The 15,434-nt window shown below is 43.0% G+C and overlaps 1 protein-coding gene across 1 annotated transcript; it reads right to left on the bottom strand.

The window, feature by feature from the left end:
- Positions 1–203: 203 nt before the first annotated feature.
- LOC113591385 (alpha-2-macroglobulin-like protein 1) lies at positions 204–14,527 on the bottom strand. Its single transcript, XM_035536446.1, has 35 exons — positions 14,454–14,527; positions 13,815–13,998; positions 13,316–13,472; positions 13,140–13,192; positions 13,006–13,026; positions 12,638–12,806; positions 12,354–12,438; positions 12,114–12,240; positions 11,535–11,649; positions 11,291–11,400; positions 10,835–11,005; positions 10,432–10,665; positions 9,992–10,055; positions 9,309–9,454; positions 9,004–9,153; positions 8,345–8,521; positions 8,175–8,253; positions 7,951–8,080; positions 7,624–7,849; positions 7,246–7,372; positions 6,687–6,808; positions 6,137–6,188; positions 5,928–6,011; positions 5,345–5,521; positions 4,993–5,074; positions 4,510–4,666; positions 4,240–4,314; positions 3,953–4,115; positions 3,347–3,540; positions 2,866–3,096; positions 2,581–2,699; positions 1,533–1,623; positions 1,388–1,450; positions 717–822; positions 204–405 (listed from the first exon to the last, which is right to left on the bottom strand). Exons 1-35 carry the CDS (start codon positions 14,525–14,527, stop codon positions 365–367), a joined length of 4,356 nt encoding a protein of 1,451 aa, XP_035392339.1. The 3' UTR covers positions 204–364.
- Positions 14,528–15,434: the final 907 nt, after the last annotated feature.

The raw sequence follows: 15,434 nt of genomic DNA, 5'->3' as shown, positions 1-15,434 counted from the left end.
CAAATGCAATATAAATAAAATGACAGCATATAAAACATGCATAGGGTAAAATAAAACTGAGCCCATCTGTCTAAATGAAAAATGTTAAATATTTTTAAATTATTACAATTTTAATATTCCACAGCTCAGTCTGAGGCAAGGGAAGGTTGATTATAAAACCCTTAACAACAGCCCTATCAGGGATAAGAGATTTTCATTTGCATCTGAACCACATTAACACACAAGTATAATTCACTAATGACTTCAAACGTAGTGCAGTTAGGTTTTATTCATCTTATAGGTGAAGGAACAAGTCATGGTACACAGTGTGTTGCTGTGTAAGGTTGGATGCTGCTGTCATTCTCGGGGGGTTGTTGGTCCACATTTAGTTACATGGGGAGATGTATTCAGTAACAACCACATCACCTACAGGAGAGAACGAACAGAAAATGTTTATGCTATTTCATCTGCATCCTTGGGTTAAATAAAAGCACTATGTAAATAAAATGTATTACACATACATAGCCCATTGTGCAACTGCACTTCATTGCTTAATTGGACCAGTGAAGATTTTATAGTGATTTATACAAATTTATACTGAAAGATTGACACTGAAGATAGTAGTCAGCAATATTTTCTTTTGTTCTAAAAGCGAGTGGTAAACTTGTCTGAGAGCTGCTCCAGCTTCTCACTCATCATTGTTCATGGTTTCTGAAGATAATGGGACTGGTTCTTACTGGGCTTGTAGTAGTCGTAGACCTTCACCACAGCAGGCATCAGGTTCTGCACCACTATGTCCTGCTGGATGATCAGAGTGTAGGTCTGGCGCTCTCCCTTCTTCAGCTGGGGGAATAAAGTCACTCATTACACTGTCACAGACTCTACTGTTAAGAGTGTTTATAGAAGTGTGTGAACACCATTCCTGACCATAAAATCCTTCATCATGCATTATGTTTCTTCATTATGACTGAATACAGTTCTTATATTTACGCCGTACTAATGGTCTATGGATAGGTAATATGGAAATGCTTGTCATGTTGAGCGTGGGGTTGGAGTTCTGCAGAAGGTCAGTGGGAGACAAGTGTATAACATGTGTCTGGTCATAAATCTGAGCATACAACCCAGTGCTTATTTGAGGGACAGAGTTGCTTGCATCAGCAGAACATAATGATACTGTGACATGTCATTGGACTAAATGCATATATATACGTTGTTATCGGCTCTGAGATAAAGCGCAGGCTTAAGGTCAGGCTGAAACAGAATGTTTTCATTCCTTAGAGACAGACAGGGCCTGTATGGGAGAAGGGCATTGGTGACCTTGGGTGGTTGTTTGGCTTTGTAAGATATGCTGTAGAAAACGGACCTTTGAGAAGCTCAAGGTAGAGTGACAGCTGTGCTGTGTGCTTACCCCATCCAGGTAGATGATGACGACATCATCATTTTTATCCACACGTTTCACAGTTCCATTCACCTGTAGGAACAATCCACACTGAAGCATGCTGGGTACTTCAAGGAAGATCAAAGGCCAAAGTTCCTCCTAAAATGCCATTAACTGGATTTATACAAACCTTGACCAGTGAGAACCCAGACAACAGTTTGAATTCGATGACCACCATGGTAGACACTTTATTTGCACCGTTGTATCTGGAAACAGGAGGTCACATTAAAAAATGGAGGTCTTCAGTCCCTAAAACTCACATTCTGTCATATCTGACCAAATCAACATTGGCACTGAATGAACCTACAACCATGTAAATAATGCAAATATGATGTGATGCATGGACACTCAGATCAAGTCACTATGTGCCCAAGTCATCTTTTTTTCAGAGTCAAAAACAGACATTGGATCCCGATAGCCATGCTTGCATCAACATTGTGCGTTTGTTAAGCAATGAAATGGCGAGGGAGAGCACGTTTTTCCAAAATTAAACTTTTGCAATAAAAAGGCTTTACTTAACGCCATGTTTCCATCAAGCATTTCAGGTTTTTGTTTCTGGCTTCTGTATATTTTCATAGCTCACCAAAGGAAGACAGAACATGCAGAGAACTTGGCCAGATTGTCTTGCCTAATCCCAATAGTTAATTACAATGTTCCATAAATTAAGCATTTCCTCATAGGACAAGAACACCTTTTAAATTTGTATAGCTAAATTTATTTATATTATTTATATTTATGCAGGAACCTGTACCAATCCTGAAAAATGCTGAATTTTCTGTAATATTTCTTCATCAAGTCACATTTTCTAGAATCAAGGAAAGTAATAAAGATCCTGGAGTCCTGCACAGACCAGCTAACATGCTGAAGCCTTCTACTGCATACTGTGGTTTGTTAGTTGGTTCACTATTGAAGAACCACATGACAAACAGTTCTCTCCCTCTCAAAAATATCTAAAGTATAGTTTCATCACATTTCAGTATCAGCAAACTACTTCACTAAAGTCAAATGTAAAAACTTTCTGCCCACGTCTAAAACATTACTGAGTCTATCCCCTACACATGAAATCTTGCATCAGTATACCAATTAAAATTCAGATAGTGTAGTACAATATTAACAGACCACTGTTCCTCTCTTCTGTGACTGTGGAAGTGTCTGGAACTCACGTGACAGTCACAGAGATCTCCAGAGATGGGATTGGATCACTGCAGTTTCCAACTTCACTGGTTGAGATGTCGAAGGAGGAGAAGTCATTGGGAGGGGGGATGTTGTAGTACATGGTGAACTGGGGAAAAAATTTCAAACAGAAATGGTAACGTTAGTACAGTAACTTGTACTTCTTTTATATGTATTTAAAGTTCTTCAGACCCACAGAAGTTTTATTATTAAAGAACAGAGGCTTAAAGAATTGCAGGGGTGTAAATCAGTAAAGGAAGTGATGTCAGACTGACCTGCACAAACACACAGCCTTGGCCTGATGCCCTGACCTTGTAGACCCCAGACACCTGCTGCAGCTTGGCCTGCTGGTACAACAGCCTGTTGCTCTGGTTAACTGTGAACTGGGCCACAGTGAGCTGGGTCTTCAAGCTGTGGGTTGACATCACAGTGACTGTAATAGTGCCCATCGGGCTGTAGGTGATACTACTATATTTTGCCAGAGCCTGAAGAGCCACTACAGTGTCCTGTGCAGAGAAACAGAGTAAAAATAACATTCTGAATGTGTGTTTAGTCGCAGCATAAACTCTTTATATCTCACTATTACCATAATCAACAGAATCATCAGTCAAGTCAATTATTAGCTTATTCAGACTTTCTCAAATGTCACAGATCATTACAAGAAGATATTTATATTAGGGTTATAATGCAGAAAGGTCACAAGCAGGAGGAGCAACTGTACTACGAGTGAGCTGTTGGTGTGGAAGGGGGTGGTACCTGTGTAGAGATGAACCCCCCATAGGAGTTTTGCTGCTGGCCCAGCCAGTGGACGATGCTGGCACTGTAGCCCAGGTCAAACGAGGCCAGTGGGGGTCCAGAGAGCACAGCCAACAGCACATAGGCGGTCATCTCCACATCCAGTGGGTTTGTCCCCATCCCTTGACTCCCACTGCTCCAGTGCCGCCCGTCCACTGAGGGAATCATTAGAGAAAAGCACCACTCAGATGAGATTCTCCAACATGCCAGTGGTCTGCTGTAAATAGCAGCCAACCCTCTCCAACACAGCTTTCTCCAACCATAACCATAATTGGTCAGTAAATACAAATACATGTATCCTCCAAGTAAACACCAATTTTCTCAAATACCAGCATCTAATGCAAACATGGAGTACATTCTAAAGACTCAACAACACACGCGCACACACACACCCACCCCAGTTTTCTCTGGTCTCAGTATGCTGTTGGCTTTAGGGCTTTGCAGCCTTGGGGGGAGTTACACAAGTATGTTACAATTCAGTAGGTCGATCAGCCCTATGGTGTGTTTAATGGGCAAGTGTGTTGGGCAAGTCTGATCTGACCATGGTTTTATTGGTGTTGGTCTGACCTGTCACTATGGCCAGCTGGTTCAGGCGGGAGAGCAGGGTTCCTCTCATCACCTGGTCTCCAGCTAGTGTGAAGGTGTAGGAGAGGAGGGCGATGGCATAGGTGGAGTTTGTCTTAGCATGGGCGTTCCTCAGATACTCCAGACTCTTGGCTACAATGGGATCCTGCCATACCAAACACAGTGAAATAGATTAGTTGGAGAAAAGTCTGCAGAGATAGAGAACAGAGTGGAGACTTGTCTGGATGGTGGCTGGCCACAGGAGCTCCCCGACAGAGCCGATGACTCACCGTACTCTGATTGCCTGCCTCCAGCAGAGCAGCTGTGATGTAAGCTGAGAGGGTCACATTATCATTCACTCCACCCTACAGAGAGAGAACAAAATTTAGAGAGATTGGTATACTGCTGTAAACAGTATATTAGTGACGAACTTTACAGTTGATATCCACTACCAGGCCCTGCTTGTTCTACGCAGTAGTGCTGCACCAAGCATGTAATACCTAATACAGCACAGTGCCACCCCACACCAGCAGGTGGCAGCAGCTCTGCAGTGTCCTGACCTGCATGTCCACATGGATGAGGTTGCCCACTGAGGCGAAACAGCCGTTCGGCTGCTGCTCGTTGCCCAGCCAAGTCTTGGCCTGATCGATGACTGTCTGATCGATAAAGATGTATTGCTTTGCGCTTTCGAAAGACTTCATCACGAACGCAGTGAGCCTGAGTACACAGACACCAGGGATCTCTATAGCAACATTTGAACACATTTACATAAACCCAGCAGTGATCTAATGTTATGTGTTCAAGAGGAACTAGTGTGAGAATGCTCACACTATCTCAAACTTGCTCACTTGCTGCTTTTTACATTTCTACCAGATTTGTGGGATTTTGTATTTGCATCACTGCTTTTGTATTTCTATCAATAATTCTTAAATGGGGGGCTGTCCACATTAAAAAGCCTAAGGTACGATGTCATTTGACACAAGTTGCACAGGAGTGGATCGTGTCTGGCATCAGCTTCTCCCTCTGCTCTCCCCAACACTGACCAGGTGTTGCCTGAGCTGTCACTCATCCCAAACGCACTGTAGGACCCATCAAAATGCTTGAAGGACAGTTCTCTCTGGTAGCCTGCAGAGGACAAAGAAATGCACATTAAATCTCTACTGTACAAGAGAACACCATTTCAGTCCGGACCTGAGATTCCATAAAACTACTTTCGGACAATGTTTATAGTAAAGAAAGCATTACTCAAATGAAATCAAATTAAAGGGAACTATGAGCTCACAATGTGTCTGCTTAAAACAACGGTCATAAAGGAATGGACAAAAATCTGCAGGACTCAAATCCTGCTGGCTAGAAACATCAGCTGGTCTGAGAGAAGCTGGTGTGTGCTCTCACCACTCAGCAGGAAGGAGGTGGCTTTGCTCCTGATGGCTGGCGTCAGCTGGCCGCTGCTCTCCAGGTACCCCAGGATGAAGATGTCGGGGGCGAAGAGCAGCATGTTCTGTTCACCGCAGCCGTACGGCATGGCCAGCAGGTTGTCCAGGTTCTGCAGTGCACGGCCCATCAGATCTCCTGCAGAGAGAAGGCACAGAGTGTGTGCGCGCATGGGTGTGGTTTTGTGTGAGACGTAGGGAGAAACTGTGGATCTCACGTGAATTAGCCAAGGCAGTGTTTCCCACCTCAGTCCCCAGGGAATGCCAGCTTGTCCAATTTCTGGTTCTGATCCCAGCTTTCCTCACACCTGAACCCCGTGATCAGAAATACTCTGTACCTGCTGCAGGTGTGCCGAGAGTTGGTTGGATCAGACTAAAGTGTGGACTGATTGGATGTCTCCATGGACTGGGAAGCACTGCCTCAGGGCAAGTATTTGTTATAGTCTAGTCTAGTTTTAGCTGCACTAGAGTCAAACTCCAATGTGATCATGCAGGAATTAGGGCTCCATTTTGTGTGAGTGAGTGAGAGAGAGGGGTTTGCTCACCCAGCACAGAGACATAAGCAGTGGCGGAACCCTCCACAAACACTTCAGGCAGCGTCAGTGTGACTGTCTGGTCAACAGCACCACCTAGAGGAGGGAAAGTTAAACATCCTTGGAAGAGGTGTCTGTTACATATTTACAAGGACCCACAGGATTCCCCGTTTGTGTCGTAAAACACATGGTAAAAGCATGACAAAGATGGTGTCCCGAACCTCTTGTGCACATGAACTCATTGTAACTGTTGGTCTGTTTGGTTCCCTCTGCCTGATAGGGAATAAACAGAAAGAACATTAGAGCACCAACCAACCAAACAACCCAGCAGACTCCAGCACAGATCACACCACCACTCCACTGGCAACCAGAGCAATGCTTTGTTCTTCTAACCATTTGAATGAATAAATCTGGAATAGCATTCAGTGGTATCCGGTTGTTGGTGGACTCTTGTGTGGGAAACAGGCTGACAGCTTGTTATTGGAGAGCATGTGACTCTTGTGTGCGTGGAGCTGGATCTCCATGCCTGTCTGATTATGAAGGGCAGGACTGCACAGGGAGTATGCAGGGTGGAGTTCGCACCACCAGCAGAATCTGCTCCACCGTGTCCATGTGGACTCAGTGGGGCTCGTCAGGGTGGTGTAGCGAGGTGGAGGAGGGTTAAATGTAGCTCACCACCACCAGCAGAATCTGCTCCACCGTGTCCATGTGGACTCAGTGGGGCTCGTCAGGGTGGTGTAGCGAGGTGGAGGAGGGTTAAATGTAGCTCACCACCACCAGCAGGGTCTGCTCCACAGTGTCCAAGCTTCCTTTCTCTGGCACGGTGGGTATGCCATTTCCACACAGCACAGACGAGTGTACAGCCTCTGCACTCACTCTGATGATCACCTCCCCTACAGAACACACACACACACACAGAATCTTCCTAATCCCAATTTATAAAACAATTTTCCACATCACTGATATTTGTTTAGTAATTAGTTTAGAGTTAGTAATTATGGGGCCCTTAGTGAAACAAGCTTTTAAAATATATATTCTTATCTATAATTATTAAATATATTAAAATGATTTAACATCACATCTTATTTGTACTTGTCACTTGACTCACAGAAGCCCCAGGCAGGTGCCAAACATTGTGTCGTGCTTAGAGCTTGTGTTAGTTTAACAAAATGTTTCATAACTGTACATTTGGCAAGTCTCATGGTGAATTAGTCTCACTGAAACAGGTGAGACCAAGCAAGAAAGAGCATCCCTGGAAGACTCAAACAGTCATCTACAGGTGGGCTTACCCAGCACGGAGGGTGTGATGGTAGTGTGAAGGTGGGCTTACCCAGCACGGAGGGTGTGATGACCCACATGAAGGTCCAGCTCTCATCGGCACAGAGGCAGTGTGTGTAAACACATCCCACACAGCTCTGTGCTGAGAACTGCTGCGATTGTGCCAGGGTTACCTTCACCTTTACCACACACACACACACACACACACACACACCTCTCACTGCTACAGCCTAGTATTCAACATCATAAACACACTTCAGCTACAGGACTCTCAGAGAAGATGTGAAATGAGATCTTGGAGCTCAAATAGTTCAGGTTAGTATAAAGCACACACTCCAACATCAGACATGAAGCTTTCATGGTGCTTAATGAATAACCAGGAATCAGCTCCTCTGTCCCATAGGGGGATGGAGACACTGGGACCACTTACCATGATGCAGGAGGGTAGGTAGTTGAAGACTGTAGCCTTGAGCGTGAACACCTCTCCACGGACGATGGAGTAGGGCAGGGTCAGGCTCACGAAGAAAGGCTGGAAGGCCGTGAGGTTGACCTTTGGTGCCACGCCAAACCCGACCGGAGATGTACAGAACGCCCCTGCCTCCCACGTGGTGATGGTGTCTGGGACGATCTTGCTGACCCCCATAGCTCCAGATTCACTGGTGATTTGAATAAAGAGGGGGTGAAAAACTCCTCAGTGGCTCTCTATTGAAAGATATGACAGGTTCAGGGGAAGTGTGTTGGCTCAGTGTTCACATACCCCACCAACACAAGGTCCCAGATCCACGTCTCCGGGAAGTATTTGCGGACTCTACTGGCCGGCTGACCTTGTCCTCCGTCAACCGGAGCTGCCTCAGCAACCTCTAGTTTATTGGCCACCATTAACGCTGCTTAAAATGGAAAAATTGTTTATGTGAAATACATGCCAAAACATGCATGTGGTTATTAAATTAGAAAATAAGTGAAAAGGTAAATATTACTTACGGCGAAACATTAACACAGGACCTCTGCAGACCTCTTTTTTTTTAATATAAGCATTGGAAATGATCTTGATTCCTGCATACTGAGAAAAGGGCAGACAAGTAGTAACAAACAAATCCAGGGGGGGTTCTATGGTAAAATGGTCCTATTTCTAAGAAAAACAGACTCCTTACCTTAAAGACGTTGTATACGTCGACTTTTCCTAGGAGAACAGGTAAAACAGGGGGACGAGATCTTGGATTAACAAAGGGTTCCATGATAGGGGGCCTGAAAATGCACATATTGGGATCCTCATCTTCCGTGCCGTACGGATATCCTGACAACATCTGGATAGGAAGCATGTTGTAGACCTGTAGTGGGAGGAGATGCAGTCATCATTTGAACTGATGCTGCCATTTGTCCTTCTTTAAAACTACTCGACACTTTTGGAAAGGTTTTGATAAAATGCTGCCAATACAGACATAGAATAACTACTGTTATGAGCTCCTCATTTCTAATCCCAGGTCCAGAATCAGGATTTTGAACTAAATAGCTGAGAGCAAATATTTAAATATAGACCACCATTGACCCAAAATCCACTCATAGCCTTAATGTCCAGTCTTGCTACATGAGAGATGGGTCATCTCATGGTTTGGTTTCAACATTGAAAGGTTCAGCCCACCTGATCCTGGTCCAGGTTAACTGAGGTCCTTAGAAACATCTACGTGTTTTATATTAGAACTGAACATAAATGCTAGATTAGGATTAGAGGTAAACAAAGGGTGTGGGTTTTCAGAACATGTTTCCCTTATGTAGATGAGTCGGTGTCATTTGCACAGATTCAGATGCGTACAGATTGGATGGTGAACTCCTTTTCTGGTCTGAGCAGTAGCAGACTCTCATCGATGGCCCTCACAGAGCACAGTGAGCCTGGGTGAGCTTTCAGCGTCAGGAAAATGTTTAGTCCAGGAAGCTCCTCATTTGAGGAGAGCTCCAGAGACACCTGAGATTCGAAAAAAAGACTCATTACATATAAACACTTCCTACATTCTGTGTACAAATAGATACATTCAAATTTAATTACATGTTTAGTTTTTAGTCTTTTTTTAATTGATCTGTATGGTTTTTGTTGTTCTGTATGGTTTTGGATGTTCTGACCTTGTTCTTCAGAGACAGCTCAATGGGGAAGTCCATACTGTCAGCCAGCACGTCTCCGTTAGGAAGCAGGGCATACACCACCACCTGGGCGACTGGAGCCAGACTGAGAGGACTCTGTAGGAGGATTGAGAGTTTTCCACGGTTCTCTGTGACGGGGAAGACCGAGGGAGTTAGAAAGTCACATCCACACGTCTGCAAGAGCACCGAAAGCTGAAAAGCAATTCTATGCAGCTAAAAACCATTTCCACTTATGCATTAGGCAGACATTCTTATCCTGAGCAACTTTCATTTATGTTACCGCGGTGGGCGGATATAGTATTAGGAGTCTTGGTTGTGCACCTGCCTAGATGGGGGTTGAACCCCAGTTCCTCCACAGGAGACACAGTATTGCTACCCACTACACTAGAAAAAACTCATATCCATACTTATTCAAAATGATTAGAGTTCAAAAAAAAATGCGCTTGTGTGTGTGTGTGTGTGTGTGTGTGTGTGTGTGTGTGTGTGTGTGTGTGTGTGTGTGAGTGTATGGGTGTGAGTGTGTGAGAGTGTGTGGGTGTGAGTGTGTGTGAGAGTGTGTGTGTGTGTGTGCGTGTGCGTGTGTGTGTGTGTGTGTGTGTGTGTGTGTGTGTGAGAGTGTGTGAGAGTGTGTGTGTGTGTGTGTGTATACTATAATATTTATGGACCTTTTTCTGGATCCACTTCTACTGTGATGCATCCCTGCTGAGCTGTATGACCTCGGGACATCACCTGCACACACCACAAAAATGTCATCATATTTATCAATCAAATTTAGTTATATAGCCCTTTTTACAATAGATGTTGACAGTGCAGCTTTACAAATGTCCGAGTCCAAGCCCCCAGTGAGCAAGCCAATGGAGACAGTGGCAAGGAAAACTCCTTAGAGAATGAGGAAGAAACCTTAAGGAACCAGGACTCAAAGGGGAGGGGCCTCCATCCTCCTCTGGCCAATATTTCTACATATTTACTGCTTTACTGAAGAGAACCTCACTAACCAATCCTCCATATAACCAGTGACCACTGGGATTAAAAGGCTTGCTGAGCAGGGAAACAGAGAGTGAAGGTGTAGAAGACCATGTTGGAATGTTGTGAAAGACACTCGTACCATGTAGAAGAAGTCTAAGGAGTTCTGTTGTGGTTCCAGCGCTGTGCTGTGGATGATGTAATTAGCTACCACTACTGCATCGCTGTCACAGAATGCCACCAGGGGGCGCAACAACTCCAGGAAGCTGCTGCTTTTGGAGTAGAAGGGCTGAAGCCAGAGGTAAGCCGAGGGATAGGTTGGTCTACGCAACGTGCCCACATATCCGAATGAATCCTCTTCCATATGATATCGGGCCTATTTAGAAGAGAAGAAAACCAAACACCTTAAATCATTTAAAACCTTCAGTTAGGGAAAGAACACATTCAGAAATGTGAATTAACTGCCAGCACGTAGAATCTTAGTCTTTTAATAAAATATTACATTATATAAAATCAGTATAATTTATTTTTTGGACTTCACTGACCTCTAAAGAGGCTGTCTGCAAACCCCATGGATGTGTGTCTAAGGAGAATGCAGCGACACCGTTGTCGTCGGTAACCAGCGTCCAGGTTTTGTTTTTGTTTTCAGCGTATCTTACAATTAGATATACAGGCTCATTTATTATAGGGGTGGAGTCTGGGCCGGTAACTTTAATCTATCACACAAACACAAATGAAAAAGAAAAAACAATTGACCCTGAATGATAAATCTGATGAAGTGATGTAATGATTAACACAAAAATCTTTTAACCTCTGCTGTACCTGTTTAAAAGTAGATAAAACGTTAACATTATTCTGACCCTTAAAATATGTTAAGCAATATTTTTAAAAAAACAATATAGTTGTTCAAATAATTAAGATGACAGCAGCATTTTTCTAGGTGTTAACATTTCTAGTAATTGCCCATAATTACTAGTGCCTAATAATTAGCCAGTAATTACCTCTCCTTCATAGGCCATCCCTGGCTTAAACACATCATCAGCGTTCACAAAGGTGAGGGTGACAATATCACTTGTAATAGAAATGCTACCCGAACCTGACATAACCACTCCTGTAGGGGAAACATACAACTTCTGCATCGGTTTTGCACCATTTTGCAAATAGAGACCATCAGTTATTATTGTTATTGTTTTATGCTGTGATTGTTGTTTGATATTAAGGGGTCAGAGAGTGGGAAAACCTCACCTGTCCCATATTCCTCCACTTCAGCGTCAACACTAATAATGTCTACATATCGTGTATCACTCAGTACAAAGTCGCTCAGGTCAATGACGTAGGACCCGCAGCCCGTCCTGCCAGTCTGTTAGACCAGGAGAACAGCATGAGGGCTTTGGGTGAGTGGAAGAGACCAGAGCAGGAATTCTTCAAAATGTTACAGGACTTTAATAGTTATTAGGAAACCATGTATGGAGCTTCACATTAATACACTGCAGGTGCACATAGTGTACTGGCCAATATATCAGTAGTAGTGTCACTTCATCTTTAGAATAGCATCTCTTCTACTGTATCTGTATTAGACATATGAATAGCAGTAGGAACACTGCTTAGCTGGGTTTGCCAGGAAAAATATACAACAAGCTCATATGGTAAAATCACAGTAGATACAACAGACACTATTTAGCTGATCCTAATTTTTTGGAAGTCATCTTTAAACTTGACAGGGTTCTTGAAATCTTAGAAAGGCCCAACAATAAGTGTTTGATGATGAGGTAAGTGTTGTACAAATATTTCTCAGTGCATTAATGGGTGACCAAAAGGACTAACCTCCATTTTAAAAGTTCTACAGATGTCTGAAAGTTGTGCACTTCCTGGCGCAAACCACCAGTATCTGTAACTTTTGCGGCAGACCACGGCAGTCGCAGACCCTATCACTGGTTTCCCATAAGTATACCTACAGCCAGGGTGGAGGTTGTGGAGTAAGGAATACATAACACTATGGTGGCAGGTGTTTCAGTCTCTTATTACATTATTGTCTCATACAGAAAAGGTTTAAATGGCTCTTACTTTGCACACACTTTAAGTGTGACCGTTGTGTCCAGAATGGTTATGACTGGAGGAAGCTCAACGGTCACTTCAAACTTTGGCAGCACTAGAAGAGAATCGAGAGTTTCATTATAGCAACTAAATTAATAAATCAAGGCAAAACACAGATCTCTTGTTACTAGGATTCACAATAATTAAAAGGAATAAAACTTGCTATGTGAAATGAAACTTCATGCACAGTCTCAAACACTGTGACAACCAAATCCGACCTGTGTATTAACTGAAAACACAGTGTTGGTTCTGACCATATTCCTTGATTTCAAATTGTTGTATGATTGGTTCGTTCCTCTCGTTCCAGGCAGTGATGGTGTAGAATCCCTCTGCAGCCTCTGGGTTTATGGGATACGACATATCCAGGAAGCCACTGAATGTGGACACGTTCAACCACTGACCAATGCGGTTGGAGTTGAGGTCCTACAGACAACAGCAGCATCACACATCTTAAAGATGTTTTAAATATATGAAAAATAAGGTCACAATGCCCCAAGACACCAATTAGCAAGGAAAGGACTTCTTCGGTTTTTGAACAGATGGTGACTTTGGAAGCAAAGCCGGTCCCAGATACAGAAAGTGCACATCTGATGACTGATGCTGGAAACAATTGTTAGCATACCTGCACTTCTATTGTGGGGAACTGTAAGAGAAAGCAAAGAGAACCTGTGTAACTACATCAGCTCCCTGCTGGTGTATATACAGGTCATTTGATACAGCCCTTTGTGCCTTTAAAGAAATGATGAACTGTCGTACCATCTGGTTGTAGGTTAAGAAGTTGGAATCCAAAGAGACTATGCGGAAATTGACTGTGGAAAGAAACAATCATATCTATAATACTATTAATCCTTAAAGTGGACAGGAAAATACACTTATTTTAACACAGGAATAAATATTGCATTTGATTTCTTGTATGATTTGGAGAACATTACCAGTTTGTCCCCGTTCGTAGATGGGTTTGTCTGTTTCAATGATGCTCAACAGACCAGGAGGTTTTATGATGATTTTTGTCGTCTTGTTCACAAATGTGAATCTCCCTTTGATCTCCAAGGAAACAAAAGCTTCCATATCTATGGTTACAGCAGGAACCTTTTGGAGAACCACAATTGTAAATAATAATAATAATCGCCAAGGTGCTTGTAAGGACAGATAAATTAAAATGACTGTGGACTGATATACTGATACTCAGTACCAGAAGTCCTCTGGACTCACTAGTACACACAGTGTTCATTGCACTTTTTAAAAAATAGAAATATCTTTCAAATGTCAAACTATACAGACATCTTTCCACAAAAATATAAATAGAAAAATACTAGAACAGAAATGAGATTAGGCATTTGGGGCCATGACCATATAATTTTGGTAAAATTCATTGTTTTCCTTGCTGTAGAGTTTTGAGTGCATTGTGTTGTTTGTAGTGAGGAGATTGACCTGGAATTGGACGCACTGTTGGTACTTTGCTTGTATGAAATGCTTGCTTAGCAGAGTCTTGCTTTCCTGCCTGTGTTCCAGATGTGCCACTAAGGAAAGTAATGGGCGGCATGTGTAGAGCTGGACACATAATGTCTCAACACTGCCCCCAATTGGCTGGGAGTTGACAGTCAGCAGGTACGTGCTGAATAGTAAGAAAAAGACATGAAGAGTAAGTCAGTTACATGGGCTGCGCACGCAGATTTCTTTCTGCGTTCACCGCACATATACACACTAGACTTCCATTCACATGTTTCACAAAAGTCATGATCATTTCCATCAGCAGAAATACATACAAAGTCGTGTTTCACTCCACTATGGCTACACAGAAAACATCAAGACGACTGTACAATCAAAGGTAAAAATATATATTTTAAAAATGTGTGGTGATTGTGCCTTGTGTGTGTAAAGAAATGAATGTCAAACACATAAAAAGATGAATTTGCCATGAATTTGCTTTTAGTAGAGTACTGTTTACAGGTGTAGTGTCTGGTGGGACGGAGCCATGTGACTATTGAGAGCCAGACTCATTGTGAAGGATGAAAACTCTAGCGAGTCTATTAACTAAAGAGATCTACAGGAATAAACAAAGGTTCTTACAGTCCATTGGAGGAGGCGATTACGGCGCTGTGGAGGAGCAGAAGTGTGGTAGCGAGAACTCTGGAGAGCTGCATCCTGACCAGGACTCCACCACCAGGAGATGATCTGACCACCTGGAGCTCCTGCAGTATATGAGCTCTCTCGAGCTCTCTCGAGCTCTCTCTCTCTCCCTCCCTCCCTCCCTCCCTCCCTCCCTCTCTCTCTCTTTCTCTCTCTCTCTCTCTCTCTCTCTCTCTCTCTCTCTTTCTCTCTCTCTCTCCTCCACCCCTGCCAAATAAGGACTTTGAGGAACAGGAAGATGATACATGTGGTATGTGGTACATGCACCTCCGACCAACCTAAACCACACCCTGCCCCACTTCACCTATGAAATAAATTACAAGTTCAATCAGACATTGAGATTATCAGTAAAGCCGAAACTCAGGATCACTCTCACAGCCACATTTGTTTGTTTGTTTGTTTCTCTTTATCATAAGGGGAGCAAAACGGATAGTTTGTGCAAACTTACATGTTTCATTATGTGTGGAAATAACATAAGAAAATGAACATAATTCAGAGACCGTCTTTTTCAGTGCCTGACTGATGTTGATTAGACTGTAACTGGCTTCTTCTGTCAGCTGCTGCATAACTGAGTCTCAGTCCTGTCGGAGTCCTTGAGTTGAACCCAACTGAGGGTTATCTTGTTCCGGTTTGTAAGCAGTTATGATAACCTTGTTAGGCGTCGCATTAATGGTCATAATAGTGTTCATATTTATAAACTGTCTTCCAGAGCAAGGTGAACGGTGACTAGCTAAACAAATCACATTCTTTTCCATCCCTTTAAAAAGAAAATGTATAAAATAATTTATGTTTTTATAGAAAATTAAAGTGCATTCAAGGGTTATGACAATTAAAGTCCAAGAACAAAGAAAACCATAAAATAAATGCCAAACTGTGAGCCTGTGGGCCTGACCTCCATGACTTTAAAACATGTTGGTGAAA

Source organism: Electrophorus electricus, chromosome 18 (genome assembly GCF_013358815.1).
Source record: "Electrophorus electricus isolate fEleEle1 chromosome 18, fEleEle1.pri, whole genome shotgun sequence".
Lineage (NCBI taxonomy): Eukaryota > Metazoa > Chordata > Actinopteri > Gymnotiformes > Gymnotidae > Electrophorus > Electrophorus electricus.
This window is presented reverse-complemented; position numbering and strand designations above follow the sequence as displayed.